Source organism: Ixodes scapularis, unplaced genomic scaffold (genome assembly GCF_016920785.2).
Source record: "Ixodes scapularis isolate PalLabHiFi unplaced genomic scaffold, ASM1692078v2 PGA_scaffold2__306_contigs__length_199485367, whole genome shotgun sequence".
NCBI classification, from domain to species: domain Eukaryota; kingdom Metazoa; phylum Arthropoda; class Arachnida; order Ixodida; family Ixodidae; genus Ixodes; species Ixodes scapularis.
In genome coordinates, this window is record NW_024609857.1 from 21,425,979 (window position 1) to 21,449,138 (window position 23,160).

The 23,160-nt window shown below is 45.8% G+C and overlaps 1 protein-coding gene across 1 annotated transcript; it reads right to left on the reverse strand.

Moving 5' to 3' along the window:
• Positions 1-473: 473 nt before the first annotated feature.
• Positions 474-23,122, reverse strand: LOC8036233 (ATP synthase subunit O, mitochondrial). Its single transcript, XM_029984789.4, has 8 exons — positions 23,036-23,122; positions 22,687-22,734; positions 20,415-20,525; positions 20,242-20,314; positions 17,441-17,500; positions 13,344-13,456; positions 11,132-11,218; positions 474-702 (listed from the first exon to the last, which is right to left on the reverse strand). The coding sequence occupies exons 1-8, from the start codon at positions 23,063-23,065 to the stop codon at positions 589-591; spliced, it is 636 nt and encodes a 211-aa protein (XP_029840649.2). The 5' UTR covers positions 23,066-23,122; the 3' UTR covers positions 474-588.
• Between the last annotated feature and the right edge of the window lie 38 nt (positions 23,123-23,160).

A 23,160-nucleotide genomic window follows, 5' to 3' on the forward strand; every position in this document is an offset into this window, starting at 1 on the left:
CTACTTCAAGTATGTTGCAATTTTCCACAAAGGTACAGCTGGATGGTGGATGTGTAGACTTCATTTTTAGTTCATTGTGCGTGCTACCAGGGTAAGCAGTTAAAATAATAATTTTCCTACGAGCTTGACGAAGAACATGGCACCGGCAATTCCTGCAACGCTGGTCTCATGTCGGCCATGCTACTAGACTGTCACTTGCAAGCAATGATAGTCAAACTGTCGTCACGGGTGAACAGAAAAGAAGTGTAATGTTTCCATTCTCCAAATTTTTAAGAGTTGCTATTGTTTACTTTTTAATAAGTGCTTCTTCAAACTCATTTTATGGAAAATAACCAAAAACAAACACCCGCAGAAGTACAATCTTGTCTTTAAGGCACACTTAGCTTTTGAGCCCCTTGTCAATCAGAGGACATATAACAAAAACAATTTTAACATTGCCATAACTCCCAATAACAGCTGACACAACAAATAAGTCAGTGTTTCAATTTGTTTTATTTTGTGTTCTGCATTTTCTTTATCTACATCACCCAGGTGACCAGGCTGACCTGGGCTCCTGCAGGCATCATTCACCACGAAGAAGGAAGGACATCAGACAGCCTGCTTGAGAAGTGCAGTGTAGGCCTTGACCTTACTGGCAATGGACATGTCCACAAATTTGTCTCCTATGCTGACCAGCATGCCTCCGAGGATGCTGGGATCCACCTGAAATTTGGAGACAAAGAAAAAAGCTCGGAACCCAGCACTCCCCAGACAATGTTCTGCACCAAGACCATTACTTGGCATATCCCGACAGGTTCCGTGCAGCGTACAGTGCCAACCCGAGTCTCTCCCAAGACAGAGATAGTGACAATCCCTTATCTCGCTGCCAGGTCTTGGGCAGCTTGTGTTCACCCTTAAGCTCACAGTGCGGTGGAAGCTATGTGCACATAGAAACCAGTCGTATGTCTCTTTCCCCACGCAATCATGCTTCCACCCGTACCCGCACGCAGAGACCGAGGTCAGGAGATGAAAGGTGGATGGCTGACTGGACTGGCGAGAGCATAACTCCCACCGAACTGTCAGCTTAGGGGTGAATGGAGTACAAGTGCTGCACAAGTGTTGACAACTGTCCTTGGGGACAACCTTATGCAGCAATGCAGACAAAGTTATGAGTGTGCCTGCTTAAGCACCACTTACAGCTGGACACACACACTCCTTGTCACCTCAGAAATGCCACAGAAAGTTGTTCTCAAGTACAAAACTCCCCCCCTTTATGAGCTGCTATTTCATTGCCATTCTCTATACTTCACCTAAAGATTGCTATACTCCGTTCACGCCTATGCTGAGACTGCAGTGGAAGCTATGTCCTGGATGGACCAGTCATACGCCTCTCTTTCGCCACGTCATCGCGCTCCCGGCTCGAGAGCCAGGTCAGGTGATAAGAGGGAGGCGGCTGATTGGTCTGGCAAAACGTAGCTACCAGTTTTATGTCAGCCTGCATCAAGTCCTTCCCATCAAAATTTAACACTAAAAGATGTAGCAGTAGAAAGAGCACCTCAACAATACTCAGAGTTTCAATTATCTGAGGAACAAATATGGCCGTGATATCCACATGCCCTATGAAGCAATAAATAACCCAAAATGAGCTATAAGAACTGACTGGACTGTTTGTAAAAAAAAAAACCAAGCAGTGATAGATTGAATGCCCATGCACTCTCGTGCAAAATGACATGTGCAACAACTTATTTCGGATCTTCATGTGAAATAACTAAGTAATACAGCGAGGGGAACAGATATTGCTAGGTATTCGAGACGGAGCTTCGCTACAAAATAGGTGTGTTCTCAACTTTATCGGGCCACACTAGTGAGCCAACAGAATACCCATGTACAAGAAATAAAATGAGAACAAAAAAAGAGGACAAGCTCACTATATCCAGTGTTGGTTAAAATCTATTAAAAGTACTTGAAATACAGTGCAAAGAAAATTAGAGGTTATGTCCTCGAAGTAAAGTAGTAAGTACATTGGGTGCATTGTAATTGAAGTAAAGTGCCATAAATACAACATACTTTCAAAGTACAAGTACTTTTTAACACAATCTTTTATGATGACCTTTCACTACCCCCTATACATTTTTTTTATCTGGTATGCATTGCCCTAGGGGAATCGGGGGTGCCTCAGTCATGTTCGGAAATGGGAGCAAATATTAGATAAAGTAAAGTGGCTTCAGAGTTGACAAAAAAAATTGACTAGTCCTGTATTAATTTACATACAGTCGCAGCAATAGCTGCGACAGGTCACGGCAAAGTCGTTGGGCACTGGCATTGCGTTCACACGTGAACAAAAGTGTTCGGAACAAAAAAGACATCTAACCATTTTGTTCCAAATGCTTTTTGTTGTGTTCTGTTTTTATGCCGGCAACGCTGTATATATCGTAACGTCATCTGGCAACCAATCACCGACATAAAAAAAGCACTTTTCGTATAAAGTTCAAACGGACTGGTCGGCCCTTTCTTCGTGTCCTCGGGACACCAAATAATGGCGACGAGGATGGGATCTGTTGAGGAACCTTGTCGTGCCTGCTAGTGCGTGCTGTGATCTCTGCCGGTGAACGGACGCCATGTTCAACTACAGTCCCGTCAGCACCCCCGTTCCTCGCTACGCCGGGACCAGCCTGCGTGCCGTGGCGACAGTGGAATTTAGCCTTCCTCAACTACTTGGAAGCTGTTGGCGGCGATGAGTTTGCTCTAAAACGCAGGAAGGCTATTCTGCTGAATGCGCTGGGCCTGAAAGGACAGCGGACCTACAATAGTGTGGCATCGACTACTCCGGCACCGGCCATCAAAGAAAAAGAAAAGGAAGGAGTCACCAAAGCGAATGTATTCGACGAAGCACTGGCCGTGCTGGACAAACCCTTCTCGACTAAGACGAACAAACTGATGGAAAGACATTGTTTACGTCAGCGCCGTCAAATGCCAGGCGAAGCCTTCAAAGCCTACGCTGCCGCCCTGCGTGAGCTGTCGTCGGACTGAAACTTTGGAGAGGCAGCTGGCCAGACTATACGTGATCAACTGTTGGAGGGGACAGCGTTGCAGTAGATACGCGAGCGCCTTCTCTTCGAAGGAACGAGTCTGACAATAAAATGCACTATCGACCTCGGCAGGCACATTGAACAGACTCAGCGAGAGCTGGAGGAACTTGCTGGAGACCCCGTCGTCCAGCGAGTTGTCGAAAAGCCGACGAGTGCGAGCACCGGAAAGGCATCGACTGTGTCGTGGTCGAGATAAGCGGCGGGCAGAGTCCAGGGTCACCCGGCGGCTGTGGCGATGATGATGGCGGCGGTGGTGGTGGTGATGATATCCCGACAGACTGCGTCGTGCTACCGTTGCGGTTCGACTGCGCACAGCGCGAATGCGAAGAAATGCCCGGCCAGAGACAAAACTTATCGCAACTGCAACAAGCAGGGCCATTTTGCTGCGGCATGCAAGTTGAAGCGGAGGCAAGAAGGTCGGCAGGAAAATCATGCAGCAAAAGAATTGTCGGCGGCCACATACTTTGTCATGACTTTGAACCTGAACCCTGACAACATGCGAAGGAAAGTGATCTACGTCGATATCAACGTTGACAACGTGACGTTGCAGTTTCTGGTCGACACTGGCTCGTCTGTTCCACTTCTGAAAGAAGATATCTTCCACAAGCACCTCGCTGGTTGCTTGCTGACTGACGGTACGGTGACACTGCTGGATTACTCCAAGAAACACTTCCCAGTTAAAGGCCATTTTTTAGCTGACGTGTCCTACAAACACACACTCACGTGTGTATTGTTCCATGTTGTACAGCGTGGCAAGTCACTTGTTGGACTGTGTCATTCAGAACCTGCAACTGAACATCCTCTATCAAAGAGGCAGCGACAATGCTGTTGCAGATGCGCTGTCCCGATTACCTTTGGCGGCAGCAGCAGAGCCAGTGATGGAGGAACAAGTTGTGTCTTTGGTGTCATTTTGCATCACCAAGGATCAAATGCAAGTCGCAACGGCCAAGGATCCTACCCTACAGCTAGTGACCAAGTACCTTGAGAAGGGATGGCCAGCAAAGAGGATGCTCACTCAGGAGCTGATGCCTTTCTTCCAGCTTAGGGAGGAATTGTCCGTTGTGGATAGCATAGTCTTTAGGGAAGACAAAGTTGTTGCGCCGGATTCGCTGACCTCGGACTTGGTGCCTTTCGCACACGAGGCACACCCTGGCATCATGAAAACCAAACAAAGGCTTCAAGACAAGTTCTGGTGGCCCCGGATGGACAGGCAGGTGGAGTATGCCGTGCGAAGCTGTCATGTGTGCCAATCAGCTGACAAGTCAGCAAAACCGGTCGTGGCACCACTACGTCCGGTTACTCTCCCAGAAAAGCCCTGGCAGAAGCTGACTATGGGCATTGTGGGTCCACTGCACCTGACCACCGCAAGTCCCAAGTTTGTCATCACCCTTGTGGACTACCATTCCAAGTGGCCGGAAGTTTGTTTTGCAAATATGGTTACGTCACAAGCGGTGATAGAGTTCTTACAAGGCGTGTTCAGTCGGGAGGGCTATCCGGAAGAACTCATGACAGACAACGGGCCGCAGCTTAAGTAGAGTCTTTTTGAAGACTTCCTAAACAAAAAGGGATCAAACATTGTGTCTCGTCGGTATACTACCCGCAGGCCAATGGGTTGGTCGAAAGATTCAACAGAAGCCTGAAGGACTTTATTGAAGTTTCAGTTCTGGAAGGACAACCGCTTAAAGAAGCCGTCGTGGACTACTTGGGTGTATATCGGTCTACCCCACACTCGACCACATGAGTGTCTCCTGCTCAGCTCCTTCACGGTCGCCAACCAAGGATCCGAATGTACATCGTTGGCCTTCCATCAAAGAACCTCTTCCTGGAGCCAGCCACAGCAAAGGAACAGTTACGAGCTTGTGTCCAAATCAAACAGCGCTCGACGAAGGAGTATACAGACGTGAAAAGAAGGGCCAAAACTCCCAAGATTCAAGGAGGGAGATTATGTACGGGTCCATAAACCCACAAGTGTCAGTAAGGGAGAGCTCTCATACTCCCGACCACTGAAAATAGAGAAAAGTTGGGTCCAGGCACTTTTTGCCTGGAAGACTGACACAGCTGGAATGCCTCCAAGCTGGTGGCTGTACCTTAGGAATGCGTCACTGAAAGAGGTAAACGGTTGCTACACTTGCTACCCATTCCTGGAGATCAAGAACAGTCAGCCAGGAGAACAGTCTCAGGCAACTAAAGCGAATATTCCGTCGGGGAGAATTGCGAAGCTGTGGCAACGCCATGTCAAGTTTTAGGAGGCGCAGACTTGGTTGAGGAACATCGCCTAGAAGCTTCGGCAACGCCAACACAAATTACGATTGGACCAGATTCCGTTGAAGAACGTCAGGAAGTTTTGACGTCGCCAGTACAAGTGTCACAAGATGAAAGTCCTGTTGTTAGACATCGGCTGGAAGATTCTGTGGTGCCTACAAAGGCTCCAGGAACGACGCGGACGAACGGATCTCGCAGAGAACCGTCTTACAAGAGAGTGACGGCGTCCCGCCCTTTTCCAGGTCTTTCATAGTAATTAGCTATATTTCACTTAGTTATTTTGGTTTTCAAGGGGGGGGGGGATGATGTGCTCCGTTTTTATGCTGGCAACGCTGTACATATCATAACGTCATCTAGCAACCAATCACTGACATAAAAAAGCCCTTTTCGTTCAACGTTCGACCGGACTGGTCGGCCCTTCCTTCATGTCCTCAGGACACCAAACTTTTGTTTCTTTTTTTTTTATTTGGAGCGCGTGAATGTGAGTCTCCCGGCAGGAGTGACAGTGCTACAACGGCATTTTTTTATCGGCCATTTTTTTCAAGAGAGCGTGTGCAGTGGACATGGGGTACAGTTGAACCTCTATGTCACGAACTTCAATGCAACGAAATCCCAGATTTAACAAAGTACCGCATTTTTCGCAACTTATTGGGCATGGAACACCACGTATTTTTAGCCTCATATAACGAAGTCATTTTTGCGGCTATTTCAATATAACTAAGCATCATCGACGTAAAATACCAAAAAAGAAGGTGCTAACGGAATATTTCGTAAAAGGAGTGAGGAATATGAAAAGGTTTTACTGCAACAGCGAGTGCTTGAAAATGTTGCTTCACGCGGATAGCACCGGGAGGCGACGTCGTGGAAAAGCGCCATCTCGGAGAATACCTGCGAGGTGCTCTCTGCTGAGTGCTGCATGTGTGATGCGTGGTGTTGAGCGAAGACAAGAGGTGGCGCAAGTATAACCCGTGTGTGCGCATGCATTCCGTGCAGGCCCTGGCATTCCAGTCCGTCTTTAAGCCTCGTTTCTTTGCTTTGCTTAGCTTTGCTCGTCCGACTGTACATATTTTGTCTGCTCTCACGTGCTTTGCCACCATGAGTGGCAAAGCACGCAAAGTGCTTTCACTTGAAGAGAAGTAAAAAATCCTGCGAGCCATCGAACAGCGAAAAGAATGATGTCGCGGCCCAATTTGAGATACCACAGAGCTCTCTTTCAACGATATTAAAAGCGAAAGAGTACCCTCGGTGCCCTGAAGAATGGCACAAGTGCCCAGCGAAAACGGCTGAAGCCCGCCACCTACCCACACACGGAGAGGGCAGTTTTCTCCTGGTGTATAGATACCCGGGCACGAGACGTTCCATTGAGTGGTGCTGTTGTAAAGCAGAAGGCGAAGGACTTTGGAGGCCTGTTGTACCGTGATGACTTCAAAGCAAGCAGTGGATGGCTCCACCAGTTCAAGGCTCGGCACAAAATTGTCAGTGAGATTGTAAGCAGCGAGTAGGCGTTGGCCAATGCACCTGAAGCTGCTGCTTGGCTCAAGAAAGAGATGCCAGGAATCCTGGAACGCTATCAGCCTGCAGACATCTACAACGTAGATGAAACGGGATTCTTCTACCAAATGCTCCCGAACAGGACGCTGGCTCTCAAAGGAGACTGCTGCCGTGGAGGAAAACAGAGCAGGCTCCAAATGCAGAAACCGAATCTAAGCCAATTTTGGCTGAAATTCGGACTAGCGTAATATCCAGAGTCATCGCCCACCTCCCTGCCACCTGAGATTCATAAGAAAGTAGGGTGGGCCGTGCTCGGCAAGTAGGTACAAAAAGTTGAAAAAAAGCTAAACAAAACGCCAATTTTTTTTGCACATATCTAGCGCGGCTGCACAAGAGATACATTAAACTCAAAACTTGTATTAGCTTCATTCTTTTATGCAAGAAATGCTCACAAAAGGATGTTTGACTATAGCAAGATCCGTTGCTTCCATACGCGCTATGAACGCCGCCGATCGGCACACAGCGCGAATGCTTGTTCTGTGAAAGCATGTTTCTTACCAACGTATGTTCTCTTCCTTTGAAACAAGAAATAAATAAATAAACAAGAAAATAGGACAAACAATTAGGCGGAACGAACGAACGAGCGAGCTAGCGAAAGAGGCGACCAAGAGCGATGCTGGGGAAGCAGGAAACCCGGCGATCACGTTGGCAGATACTTCGGCGTCGGGCCAAGTTGGGCGCTTTGTCAATCCCAAGGAGCAGGCAGGCTTTTGTGCAACTTTTTTTTTATGTGCACACATGCGTGCATCCATGCACAACGTGCAATCAATGTGGGTTGAGGCGGTCCGTGTTCGTGGGCGGCACCACAAACACGGAGCTCGAAATGGGACGCTTTACAAGCGTCTGTGTGTGGCCTGCCAGCAAATCTTTATTTACCCATTGGCTTTGTCTCAAACATTGCACAACCTCACCAACCGTGGTCGCAATGTTTCAAGGGAAGGAGCGGGTTCACGGTGATTTCAGTGGAGACAGACTTTGACCTTACACTCTACGGTTCATACGCGCTATGAACGCCGCCGATCGGCACACAGCGCGAATGCTTGTTCTGTGAAAGCACGTTTCTTACCAACATATGTTCTCTTCCTTTGAAAAAAGAAATAAATAAATAAACAAGAAAATAGGACAAACAATTAGGCGGAACGAACGAACGAGCGAGCGAGCGGGCGAAAGAGGCGACCAAGAGCGATGCTGGGGAAGCAGGAAACCCGGCGATCACGTTGGCAGATACTTCGGCGTCGGGCCAAGTTGGGCGCTTTGTCAATCCCAAGGAGCAGACAGGCTTTTGTGCAACTTTTTTTTTATGTGCACACATGCGTGCATCCATGCACAACGTGCAATCAATGTGGGTTGAGGCGGTCCGTGTTCGTGGGCGGCACCACAAACACGGAGCTCGAAATGGGACGCTTTACAAGCGTCTGTGTGTGGCCTGCCAGCAAATCTTTATTTACCCATTGGCTTTGTCTCAAACATTGCACAACCTCACCAACCGTGGTCGCAATGTTTCAAGGGAAGGAGCGGGTTCACGGTGATTTCAGTGGAGACAGACTTTGACCTTACACTCTACGGTTACATTCCAGGATATGGGCATTCACTGACCTCGCAATCTCTGAATGGGTCCTTGTGTTACCTTCCTGGTTTTTTTTCTTTTTTTTGTCTGAATAAGTTTTTTTTATAAGCAAAACAATGTTTTATTTTGTTATCTCCTTGTATTCCTTTCGCACGCATGTACACCGACTCCAGGGACACGGAAATCAGGGGAGGAAATGCATGAACAAGGTAAAGTCTTTCCCTCCTTCGTTTTACTTTGTCACAAACATCCTGCAAACCGTAAAGTCCACGGCCACGTCATTCGGGTAGGATTAGGGGTGTGCGAATACTCGAATATACAAATTCGAATCGAATAGAAAGTTCCCGAATAATTCGGTTCGCAAATCGAATTTCTAGTATTCGGTCACTCGAATATTCGATATATTCGGCCAAAGATGCGCGGTCGGCGCGGAGCTGACAAAAAAATGTTTTTTCTCCCGATGTAAGCCCCATGATATTAGTTAGACCATGCGAGAAACACCTCTTGTTCCTACCATTCCACAAAAATCTAACGCGCAGGTTAGAAAAAAGAAAATTAGCGAACGCCACAAACTTTATAGCACGCAGATTTACTCACGATCGTGACACAATCTTCCCTTGAATCACAACCGAAACATCCCGTTTGTGCCACTTCCACAGAAGAATTGTTGGGAAGCCAGAATCCCGCGCCATGCCTAATTCTTTTCACGAGAAAAGCCCCTCGTTTCAAATTGAAGCGCCGATGTAGAACACACTTGCTGCATTCACAGAAATCGTGGCTGCATGATCACACAAAGAAAACTACGTTAAAGGGAAGATGGGGCACTTCTACATTTGAGAAAAAACGCTTGAATTTCGTTCATTTGGCCTTTAGAATAGCAGATATCAAAATTATATTTCAATGCGACGCGCCGGAGAGCCACAAGAGCAATTTCAAAATAGGGCTGAAGCCCCGCCCCCCTAGCCTTGGGCAGCCAAAAGATCCGTCGATGACGTCACGGACAGCGACTGTCTTTCGCGTTTTTCTCGCGTTTAACAATACTTACGCAGCAAATGATTTGGGTATTCGGGTTCACGGGGTAAAAATACACTAGAATTCACTTCTAACTCATTTTTTCCAAGAAGCTCCGTAGCTTCCCTTTAACCACGCCGATGAAACCAGCCAAGTTATCGTCGTCATTCTTTTGAAACCGCCAAGCGCCGCAAGCCCCAAATTCTGATTCGGAATGAAACGGAACGGAAAAATAGTGTGCCTAGATTTGAGAGGGTTTCCAACCGTTCAATAGCCGCGGTTTGAATTTTTAACTGCGAGAAGGTGACGAAAAGACGAAAGCGTCGATCGGGATCGGGCAGGCAGGGCAGGCGTCGTCGCTCTTTTGTTTGCTCGCCTTCTTTCCACACAACAACACAACACATGCGCACTTACGACCAATCTGCGCTGAAGCCGTCTCCGTAATTTCAGTTTCGCTTGCTCCCTCTTTTAAATCAAGGCTCTCTAAAACAGGATAGATAGACGGAAAAAATGGATGCATAGCGGCAGTTGGACGGTGACTTGCGCCACCTAACCACATTTTGTTTTCTTGCCTCAGATTATATTGTTTAAGCCTGTTTACTCAGATTTAACAACTATCTGTTTATTTATAGGAAATAAAATCCCCAGTGTCCTTTTTTTTCCTTAAAATGGAGACCAAATATCACAAAATGCCCCTTTCTTGAGATACACAAACATTAAAAAAAAAAAAGTTGCAGTGTTAGGGTGTGCTTTTAACGAGAAAAAAAAGGCCCGCGTAGCTGCAACTGTTTTTTTTTTTGTGTGTGTGTGTGTGTGTGTGACGTTTAGGGTAGATATATTATGTTTGCACCATAAAATTGGATCTTTAGTGCCCAACGTCCAACAGCAACTGCTTTTTTTTTTTTTTCAACAGAACTTTTTTACATTTTTGCTATTGTTTCGTACAAGATGCATATTCTACAGCAGGCGCATACTCTGCACCTATAATAGTCTCATTCGCAGCACACTTTGAAAACTTCCTGCAAATAAAATCATTCGATATTTGGCTTTTTTTTCTTGATTCGATTCAGTATTCAATTTGAAAACTACTATTCGGTATTCGCACACCCCTAGGTAGGATGAATGTTCACAGATAGCAGAGTCCGCGTTGGGGTATTTGTAGGAGTGGGCTATCCCTCGGTGTTGTTTTGGAAATCGATATTCGCCCAAAAAGCGGGGTGGGCGATGTTCCGAGTGGGCGATGTCTCGGGATATTACGGTATGTCTTTCCGAAAGGTATTATTCTAAAATCGAGAAAAGCCAATGTAAAGGTGGCCATGGTACAGGGTTCAAAGCTAGTTTAATGAGCGCACATTCCGCTTTATCTCAATTTCACTCACGCGGATTTGACTCATTTCAAAATAAAAGAGAAGAAAAAACTCCCCAAATAAACAAACAATAACTATAAACCGCCAACTTCACGAAGGGGAATGCGACGATGTGCGGGAGGTGAAATGGCCGACTGGCAAGCACGAGCCAGCGGCCTTGGAAAACCCGCTGTTTTTCTCTAGCACACGTTTTGAGAGTCCATCCTCCGTGGAGACGGGGAGGACAGAATTCGTTTTGCACGTTGTGCGGAGGCGGTGAGGACCAAAGGGACAGAGACCCACAATCAAAGTATGTGTGTGTGTACCTTCTTAGAGATGAGCAGCACTTGGCCCTTCTTGAGGAACATCTGCAGTGCAGCTTCCAGATCCTTCTCTGCCGCCGGATCCAGGGGCTGCATCAAAGCAGAACACATCTTGCAACTTTGTGCAAAATCTACGGATTGTCGGCACTAAAAAAATTACTCGGCTCAATGTAGAAAACATGGAACCAGTGACCTTGGCTCGAGAAGTACAAGCAAACGGCCCCGAGTCATTTGTCTCACAAAAAGTTTAATTTTTTCGTGCAGTCTCGCAAACCGAAACTGAAATCTCGACTTGAGTGAAAAACATTGGCCCCTCGTTGTCATCGGCATGGTGCACACACTTGGTACAATGGTACAAATGGTTGTTTGTACCACACAGGTAGACACATGGCTGATGCAGCACAAATACCTGCTTCACAGGTTCTGCTGCATACAATGGCATCTACCCCAACGCATTCTTCACATTATTTTGCGGAGAAACAGCCGTTTTGTAAGCGCATATCTCATTTTTATACTATTGAGAAGCTGGGCTTTGAAAATGCATGCAAACATGAAGCAATCGGTACACAAACGTTTCGTAGAGCATACTAAATATGCCGCACTCAATCACAAGTCACCCGCACGGGACGTACATTTTTTTTTATCTCGACGAAGGAATACGTAATTGCCTTGGATGACAATTCAGAAACCCTCTCGGTATTACTGCAATAGAACAATGTAGAAGCCTACAAACCTTGGTGTAAAAAAAACTATACGACAGCAAGTGTTGGGTTCATAATTGCACATTAACGAATAGCTCAGATAAGCTTAGTCTGTGCTTAAACTGGGAAAACACTTCAACTGAGGGAATTTGGATGCCCAAGAAACCTGTGAGCGTACTTTGCTAAAGACGCTCACACGACACGACGAAGAGCCGATGCCACAAAATTCCACAGAGTCCACCAGTGTCAGTGACTGCTAGAATCAACACTAGCGATATTTTTTACTTCTTATTGTATTGCTATTTGCTTGATAACCGATCAACTGGGCCTATTAAAAAGATAACTGCACCTGTCTTTTCGGTTTTCTTCAGCATACGAAGCAGATTGGAGTTTTCAATACCCATCCATGGTATAAAAGAAGTTAACACCAGGGGTGCCCTTAAAAGTATTATGCACAGTTTGAAGCACAGCTGAGCTGACAATGTTTAGAAACTGACTGACGTGAAGGGGAAAAATATGCATTTCTGCACATTCGCTAGTCTTTATACTATAGTTGCATTTTACATATCCTGAAGCACATGCACACAAAATTTGCTTGCGACAGAAAAGCGCAAAGAACAAAATTCTTGCACGTAAACTGTGAAGATGTCTCAAATTACAAAAAGAGAAAACCACATTTGGATATTAGCATAGATGCGTAGCAATACTTGTTCGCAAAAGGAAAAATAATTATTTTCTTTTGTCACATATTTACGAGACAACGAAGCTACAGAGGAATGTGGTGGAAAGAAGACGCTATGGCCTACTTTTCAATATAAATTTGAAAGTGGGAAACATCAAAATTTGAAGGACCGCACACACGAAAATGGCTCAAATTTATGCCTTTCTGAGTTGCCGGGTCTCCTTCAAATTTGTATTTGACCAATCATATTCGCTCCTTATTATTTTATACATAAAACATGAAGATACAAGGAAAATAAAACAGCCTTAAAGACGAATCTCTTATCTTAAACGTTTTCGTTTTTTTAATTGTACAATTCCTACAATTACTCACACAGCACACCACGCAACGCTTTGTACGACAGAAATTTCGGAAGTTCCCTCGCTGCCTACACTCGCTGCCACACCGTGCATGTCACAACTTCCAGAAAGAGCAGGCACCGCAGCGCCAAAGTCTTGCCGCACACTTCCCATTGCACCTCAATTTGCACAATGACCACACAGAGGTTCAAATTCACGGTAATCACGAAACCCTTCTAAGAAACCCAGGAATCAATCGCCAACGCTGTTGCAACAGTGGTGAGGAGACTGTGCGCAGGCTGAAATGGCCACCAGAGAAACAAACCGACTGGAAGCCTTGGATGGCCCGCAGCGGGAATGCTTGATCTAGCACACGTTCTGAGTCCCGTCCCGAAGGTGCTCTTAGGCCGAGAGAGCAGGACTGGTTTGGTGTGCACGGGTCAACGCCCAAAAGGAGACACCATCCAACAGGTAATAGGCACGGGAGATCTCACCTTGGCAGTCACCACTTCGCAAAGCACCTCTCCACGTACAGCACCCATGATGCGGCTGAACGCGTTGATCACGCCGCGGACGTCACGTGCCCGGCCGTTGTCGCAGAGAGCACCTGCAAACCGAGAGCTTTGCGTTAGTGTCGGCCACCATCTCACGAGAAACATGTAGTGCGCAATAATGTGACCTGGCTCGACGGAGTTGAGGCTGGAGCGGTAAAAATGCCGTGCCTACTGCCCTGGGTACGTAGAGCTGTTGGAACGAAGGTCGAACTCGACTGTAAATATTTCTTATCGTTAAAATAAGGCTGTCCATTCTATGGCTCAGCATGCCAGAGGCATCCTACCCAGTGTTTTACGACTTCGGAGGGCATTAGCTTGGGCCACCTCATGCTGCTATCCACTGTACCTTTCTGTAGGAGAAACCTACAACTTAAGTAATCAGTAAGTGGCAGATAAAAAAAAATTAATAAACAGATTGAATGTTATGCACATGCAGCTATGCAGGGGGATCGGTGGCCGAGTGGACCAGCGCACACCAGCTCAGAGCACGTGGAGCGAAAGCTTGCACTGCAGGACCCAGGAATCCTGGGTTCCATCCCCACCCCTGCCCCTTTCGATCTGGATGTACCGGCATGCGGTCGTGTATCACTACTGCGTGGTGCACGTCAAAGACCCCAGGCTGGCGGTTGTACTGCACTAGCTAAATTCCTCATTTACAGCGAGTGACTCATCACAACTTTGAAATGGCTGACCAACTACACGCTGAAGAAATATCCACACAACCCAATTATTATTGCAGCAATGCAGAAATGGACCGAGATCGAGTGCTGCATTTTTCGGAACATTTGATACAGGAATCAAGCGCATCCAATTTAGTTTCTCTCGGATAACGCGAGGACTCTGTCACTTGCGTAACAGGGAAAAGGCTCAGCAATTCATAAAGCATAGGTGACATTTGAACCTAAAAAAAGATTGCCTGCACTGAAAACTTCAGCATCATATTTGCAGAGATGAAAGCGGCATTTGACATTCTGTAGCAAGTTTTGTAGTGGACAAAATGTTGGTTTGAAGCTGCCATTGACTTTCTGGAGCAGATACCCACATGTGCTAGCACATCACTTAAATATTAAATGATTGCATCACTAAATGAGTCAATCTTCTAAAATAATTGAGGGTTCATCTTTGATATTGAAGTATATTACCTATGACTTTTTGTAATTATAAGACATACAAATGATCATAAAAGGTACTACACACACAACTGTATTTTTAGAACTAAGGCTCAGGTCAAAGTAGGCTTCAATTACAATGGTGATTAAGAAAAAATAGTTGAAAAATTAATCATACTAAGATACTTCAATTAAGATCAAGTGTCTCTTCTCCTCCCTCTTTTATGCTCATAGTTAATGTAGCCTGTCAATATCATTTATATAAAATTCTAGAAAAAAAATAGCATATCCGCTATAACATGGATTAATAAAAATATGCTCTGCCAAAATTTATAAGCCCACAAAACTTAAGTATCTAATATTATAAACTGCAAACCCTCCCTCCCCCAAATATTAGACAAAAATTTAAGTTGAGCTTTAAAAGTGACACTCCAAATTCTGCAACAGTCAGCGACATTGGAGCCAAAGTTGAATCAGAGTTCGAGGCCCTTTCTGTCAACTGCTGCACCTTGATTACATATATTCAAATATAGGTCTGCATTTTTGTTGGCACCGCTCTTTAAAACTATAGGTCAACCTACAACCAAGACCAAAAAAGGTGAATGCGTAATAGTACTACCGAGCATAATTCCCGAGCTCATCGTGCTGACCCACAGGTTCACTCCCTCCTCTCCTCTCCTCTCCCTCTCCCTCTCCCTCTTCCCTCTCTCTCCTCTCCCCCCCCCCCCCCCCCCCCCCCCCTGCCCCGAGTACGCCACTTCTTTTAAAGCACCAGTGCAACACATGAAGCTCCATGCACGTGCACCTGAGCGAGGGGGTGAAGTTTGATGAGATGAAAATCAAGTGATCTCATCAGGAGTATGAGACCCTGGTTGTGTCTTATCATAGCAGTCCGCCATACCACCATTTCATGAATTTCTTTCGCGACTTCTAGCACCGTGACATCGTCGACATCATTGTCTGGCAATTCAGACGATGTCATGGTAGATGAACCCATTTTAGCTACGGTGAGTACACGCCGTGAAATACACATTTTAACATTTTCATTCTCTTCTACTTCCTTCCATATTAGTGTCGACCAATATTAAATCCTTTTTTCGTTTGTTTAAGCTCATCCTCGCACGGATGTGGTGCGATTTTGAACAAAAATGGCATTTTGGCACGGCATTTAGCAGACTTGCGTTAATGGCGCAATTTGGGACGAAGGCCGCAGTACTTCCATCACTGTATTTGCATGTTCACTATCCCAGAGCAGCTCACATTTTCTAGCACTAAAGTTAGTGGTGTGCCATCGATCATTGTTCCCTTTCCTTAAATGGCAATAATAAACCGATCTCACGAGCCAGTTTGACTTTGCCGTCATTGCCGCAATGCACCGAGGGAGCTTTAGTCTTTCTGTACGTCAACGTCACTGCTGCTCCGCACATGCAGAGCATGAAATGGCACAAGCCATCTCGTGCACTGCCACCAGCCTCCGGAAACTAAAGTTAAAGCGGCATCGTGCACGCTTCGAAGGCTTGATGAGATCAGTCTACTGGCTTCTAAGTGCTCTGCTGGTGATATCAGTCTACTGGCTTCTGTGTGCTCTGCGGGAAGAGAGATGGGCAGGATTTTCTATTTATTTGTTTCTTTTTTTAAACAATTCCCAGGGCCCGAGGGCATTGCAGAGGGGAGCGAGTCACGAGGTATATGAACGAAAAGAAAAACAACAAATTCTAAGAATGCTAATAGCTACATGTAAATAAAATGCTGAAATGCTAACATTGTGAAGGATGTTTTAAAGGTGACATAATCAGACAAATATACCACAGACGCAAGAAGGTAGTTCTATGAAAGTGTGGTGTCAAAGCTTATAGACTACTAACTCTGAAATAATCATTAGTTCAGAGATATAATAATCTTTCCAAAAAACAAGCAAACTAGAGTAACACTCCAGAATCAGTGTGGGTGGGCTGAAATGATTGCTGGCCAAGAAAGACCAGAAACCTTGGAATTCCCACCATTTTGATCTAGCACGCATCTATCAGCCCAATGCCCGAGCCCCAACGAAAAGGCAGCTGAGCTGGCTTTGCGTGCAAAGGTCAAATGTAACAAGCTATCAATGCACCAGAGAACTGTGTCTGCTACGGTTTTCCAGAGAGAAAGGAAACATACAAACTAGATCCATGTACGAAGAAGGTCATCAGAGTCATGGCATATAGTCATATACTACCACATTCTTATTTTGTTTTCTCTGGGATTGTACGAGTTCGTGGAGGCTACGGCCCCTGCGACACAATGAGAGCATCGAGCGAGGCACGTGACACTATGTCACGGGAGCATGTGTGCCACTGCGCCACATGCGATTCCCGGAGAAACCGGTTGTCGTCCACTGGCCAAGAGTCGTCTGCAGCGAAACCAACCAACTTCGGATGGACGTCCATTGCCGCAACATAGCCGTCCACTAGAATAGCGAGCTCTTTGGGAACAGTTTGTGAAACGACCATGCGCTCAATTTACCCGCAAATCTGTGACATGTGCTAATGCCAGGGCCCGTTGCTATGTTTTGACCAGAAGCGGTCGATTACTCGGCTGTGATCGCCAACGGCTACGGCGCTACAAGAAAAGAATCGGGAGCGGATACGGATGAGGCGACACCTTTTTGGTTTAAATATAATTAAAACTCATAAATTTGTGATTTCTTTTTTTCCGTTTTCGTATGTTCTTGATAGGGATGGAATCGCGCGAGTTCAATTGCCGTTAAAAAGAAAAAGAAGCCTAGAGATACTTTTTGTCGTGGACGGTGCTGTTGCAGTGGCGGTAACGAGGCCCCCATGGCCTCGACCATGGAGCATAATTATGTGCCTTGCTCCGACGTTCTTATTTAGTTGCGCTGGCCGCAGCCTCCGCAGTTTGCCAAGTTATCGTTGAACAGGGTATAGCACTTACCAACTAAATTGATGGTGAGGGCGTTGAACTGTTGCTTCTTCAGTGTCTCCGACAGAGCATCTGCAACATATCATCCAAAAGAAGTAAATAAAACCTCAGATGGACTGGACAATAGGTCTCAATCTAATGAAGAGCTTAATGATTCAGAAAATCAATGCCATAACACAGAGACTGACAGATTTGGACATCTCGAGGACTGCACCAGCACCCGTACATGTTTTCAAGAGCCCCGTATAGAAATATTTTTTTCTGTGCATATTTTGCAAAATATTTTTTATCTTCTGCCACATGGGAACTGCAGAAGCTTGGCCTCTAAATTATCGAAGGGAAATAGAATCAATGCTGCGATCAGCCTGAGTGTCTCTTTTCTGCCATCATAGAAAAGGAAAGAGCAAACGGCGGCTCCCTTATTTTGATGTGCGGCAGCTCAAACAGAGCACTGCGTAACACCCAGTGTGCTTCACCGCATGAGCAGAGTGTTGCTCTATCTGGGCAGAGCCCCTCCACGTGACGGTAACACTGTTTCTCTATATATGAGGTCAGTTTCAGGCTTACTCACCTGCAAGCTACCCCTCTCCCAACTTAAGGTAGGCATTTAACTAACCATTTTCAGGCCTTGAAAAACTCGCTGTACAAGACACGAGGTAGTTTTTCTATCCATGCATTAATTGTTGCAGAAACCGTAGTACATAAACTAGCACGCAAGATACTGTTCCTAGACGAGCACGAGGAGCCCGAAAAGATGTTTTTCTAAACTTTCCGATTTATCTTGATTTGAACGGTCTTCAACTGAAATATTGGAAGAGACCCACGGGTACATGAAAATGCAAGAGCTCCAGAAACTGAAATTAAATTGGCATGGTCTCACGACGTCCATCTGGGTTCAAATACCATGCTATGAGCAAAGATGACAGAAAGCTGAAGAGGCAGAGGGTCGTAACACAGTCAGAAACTGAGCCGACAGGTAAATGTTAAACACAGCAAAGGTCTAACAGCCCTACAAAATAAAGCCCAAGGGAAGTCACGCACATGACAGGCATTGTAATTGTGTTTGTTTGTGTGTGTGCCTTAGTTCAGCCTTCTCGTTCTTGGAAACTTAACTTCAGGAAGCCACAGCCACGTCCTCTGCGCTTCCCTACGGCATTTTACTCTATCTCGCTAGTCACGCTCAGCGGTGTGAAAGTCACAGGCGGGAGAGCGAGAAAAGCCGCTTTGGTATGAATCCTGAGACACGGACTAATCTCTAAAGGGGTGAAAAGCGATATGGGGGGCTCACTAAAGTGGGTAAGAGGTGAGTTCCTCCTTTGCTTCCTCTCCAACTGCTTGAGTTAAGCTCTAGCACCTGTGCCTCTGGTAACACCGCATGCAACTAGTGAGATAGTATACAGTCACTGATGAGGTGAGAACTGCAGGAGGGAGCTTCAGTCGTCCAGCCTCCGGTGCGATCTTCCCACCTTCGACAAGGCTTCAGCGTCTCATGCTCCTCAAGCACACAGAGGGCATGGAGCAGAAGGCATGGAGCGCATGGTTAAAGCTGGGCATTTCAAAGGCACGCCTTGCTGTTCTCACTCTGTCGGTGACTATAGCTTACTCAGCACCAATTGTGACAGAAGGATAAAACAAACAGTTACTTATGTAGGTGGAGGTGAAATAATTCCAGCCAAAGAATGCACGAGGCTGGAATTTTGGAAAGCCCACCAACTGATGTGGCACGCGACTTTTTTGCTCCAACCCGTAAAGATTACCCGGGTGAAAACGGTGTCATCGGTGCCCTCACAAATACGTCACGCCAAAAAGGTTAAAGGCAGGAAACAAAGTAAGCCGTAACAAGACAGCCCGAGATATAAACACCACCCGATCGCACTATCACTCAATGAGTAAACACAGCAGCGAATGCTACACTGGCTTCCATATCGTTGAATGAGTATTGTGTGCTTATGAATTAAGGCTTGTTCCCACACGACCGAGAGACGAGAAGAGTCTCATCTCTCTCGGTTGCAAGTGTCCTCTCCTAAAATTTCTTAGGACGAGAGAACACTCGCACGCTGGCGCCATCTATGCGGTGATCCTGGAACTGCATTTCACAAGAGCAAAGGTTTTGTGAGATTTCTGAGGCCAAATGTGCATAATACCTACCTATAAAAAAGGCTCGTTTATAACGTTGACAAAAGTTTCTGAAGCCAAGAAAGAAAGGAGAATGTGCGAGAGAAATAGAAATTATGCCAGGCCGCCGAGTTTACACCGCTACCCAGTAGATGGTGCAAGTGTGCCCTCTTGTCCTAAGAGATATTAAGAGGTTCTAAGGCACCCTGCTCTAAGAGGTTGCAAGTGTGTGAACGGGCCTTTAAGCTATGGTCCTAAAAGATGCACGAGTGCAGCAAAAGGAATTCCTACATTCGTCGCTACTTAAACCAAGAAAAAAACAGCTAAATAAAACTGACGATGCTCCACTAGTATTTTATGCAGTCACTTTATGGTAAGAAGGCTGAAGACTTCCCTTGTTTGAAGCCAAAAACATGAATTAACAGCAGTGGCAAGCAAAACAAAAAGATATCAGATAAAAAAAAAAACTGACAGTTCCCAACATTTGTTATATGACAATTAGTTGTAACCTAACTTCTCACTCAATCAAACATTGTGGGAAAGGAGGGGAGGGGGGGGAAAGAAATAAAAAAAAAGGCATGAACATTTAAGTATGAGGTCAGTCTGTAGCAGAAAAGCAGTAACACACTACACGAGCACTCTTCGAAGTTCTCTTAGACAAAAAGGGGTCTAGGACACCGCAACAGAGACACACATACCCCTCTTTAGTGACTTCTTGATAAGTGGGTCATCGACGAACTGGGCCAACCTCTTGTCCTGTTCAATCAGGCCCTGCCGCGAGCAAATACAAAAGCAAATGAATCACTTTGGTGCTTGGCACTTGAACGATAGACTGATCTTGTCAGAACGGTTAAAGGCCCAAGGCACCCACCTTAAATTTCAGGAGGTCTTTCTCAACAGCGTCGAGCTTCTTCTCTTTCGAGGCCGCTGAAAACAGGGCGGTGGCATAACGTCCCGGAATTCCGAAGACTGCTAGGGGAGGCTGCAAGGTTTTTGAAAAAATGTTACAGGTTTGTCTCAAAACTTGCCACCTAACAAATACAGGGGCCTTCGAAAATTAACGGCTACCAAGGGTGACCTCAGCTGGTCCAAAAAGAAAAGCAACCACTTTTTTTTATACACAAGGTTTAAACACCACAAAAAAACCGCTCTGTTTAAACCATATCATGTATAACAAATACCGACAATAAGCCTAGTTCTCGATCATATTACCACTTGTTATTGGTCTTTTTAAAAACAGATGACCATGTTGTAAGACTCACGAAGACGTTTTATTTTATTCACTAAAAAACTACTAAGGATAGGTTTTCTCCATTCAGACCCTGCCTAAACAAACTAAAAAACTGGGCCAGTAGATGTACTATCACGGGACTCTGTTAGATGTAACATGCGAGTGATGGCCGTCCGATACCCCCAGCGCCGCATAGCAGGCGGAGTCTGAAACTTTGATCATGCGCCACGTGGCGGACTCACTCTTCTCACCCGCAAGCACACCCTTGCCGTCGTCTGCTAGGCGCAGAGCAGACAACGCCACAGTGCCAGCAAATGTTCGTTGAACACAGTTTCATGTTCAGCAAGAGGCACTAACGGCTTCGGGGGTGCCTCTTACGCGGTGGTTGATTCGCCACTAATTGTATACTTAGAAGATTACTTTTTCTTTTTCTTCCTGACAAATTTGCAGTTAACAGTCTATATCTGTATCACACCTGCTGCACTTATACTGGTTCGCAAATGCGCATTGTTGAAGCATGCATTGCGCATGCCTGTTTCTAAAAAAGCAAAGAAAGAAACGTAGACTGGGTTAATGCTACAATGACTCTGCAATCTGCTGCAATAAACATCGCCTGACAAGAATGAGTTTGAGATCAGTTTATGGCGAGGGTGCCAGATGAGTAGGGACGGCCGATAGTTGATGTGTGCCTGAAAGTGTTCTCGGCGAGCAATCGCGGAAATGACTGGCAGGCCGCTGTATACATTCAACCGAATTAGTCAGGCCTAACGGGACGAAGGGCACATAAGCGATGCCACACGCAAGCCCGGTAGATTACGGTCGCTGGTTGTTTGGCAGACATGTTTCCGTGAGTCAGGGAACCATCCAACGCGCAAGAGGTGCCCACGAAACTGTGTTCAGCTAACATTGGAAATCGCTGTGGTGTAGTCTGCTCTGCACTTAGCGGACGACAAAGCGAGGGTGTGCTCGCAGGCGGGAAGAACGAGTCCGCCACACGGCGCATGCGTGGAGTTTCGGACGGCGGCTGCTGTGCAGAGCTGGGGGTACGACGACAGAGTCCATGATAGAATGTGAAGATAATAAAAATGCAACAGTGCTATAAGTAAAAATGAAAGAAAGACACCCAGATGACGCAGCAGGTGCTGCCGTCGTGTGTGCCTTCATCTTTGTATTGAGCGCTGCTGTATGTCCTCAGTGGCCGCCTGCAGCCTTAGTTTGGTCCTCCCCAATGTGATACAAGGATGAAGCAAACAGTTATTGGTGTAGGTGGAGGTGAAATAATTCCAGTCAAAGAATATGTGAGGCTGGAACTTTGGAAAGCCCACCGAGTGATATGGCACATGATTGTTTCGCTCCAACCCGCAGAGATTGCACGGGTCGAAATAGTTTCACCAGTGCCCTTGCAAATATGTTACACTTTTATTTACGTTACTCTGAACTGCCCAAGGGGCGTTACTAAAGGAGTTTAATTGATCACAACTGGATTCATATAGCAATTAAATCATGCACACCACATGCCTATGCGCAATGTAACACAATTTTTTTTTTTTTTTTTTTTTTTTTTTTTTTTTTTGAGGGAGGGGGGTGGGGAGTTATTTTTGCATTAAGTTAAATATCTCGATAGTTGGCCCCTGTAGACTAGATCAGCTTTTATTTCGAACTCCACGGCTGGTTCGTTGAAATCACTTTGTTAAAGTTCGGGCAGAAATCAAGCCACCGGACAACAAGGTCAATGGTGAACCTTTAAGCTATAATACAGCAAAGTATACATTGTGCCACCCATAGTGCACATGCACCAAAAACTCTCGCCTTAATCCTCAAACAGACATATTAAAACAATAAAAAATAAAAACCTCAAACACATTAGAACTACGTAGAATTAACTACACGAGGCAAGAAAGCAGTGTCCTACCTTCACGAGCCCTGCCCTTGCAGGATTGGTTGTGCTGAACTGGCGAGTCTGGAAAGAAATAAAATAAATAGAACTCAAGCATGCAACTGACGTTTTAAAACTTTAGCAAATCATTCGTTCATAAAGGGTGCTTTAAATTTGCTGAGAATTTCGCGTTACACCGGTACTGACCTCGGCGGGTTTTATTTAGTCTTAATGCCAGCCAAGAAATGTATGAAGTGTACGCCGGCAGGGTCCGAATATTCGTGACCAGTCTCATCAGAACAAAGTTACCTTGATGTATTAAGCTTCCCAACGTGTAATAGTTAGCGAACTTGGCTAAAAGTTTCAATAACTTTTCGAGACATACCAAAACGAGCATACGTCCGCAGCTCGCCATGATGAAGGTCAAAAATGTTGAGAAGGCTGGCGGAGAATCGCGACATCACATCTACTGGAAAATTGTGTTTAAACCTCGTTGGTTCAAACAATATG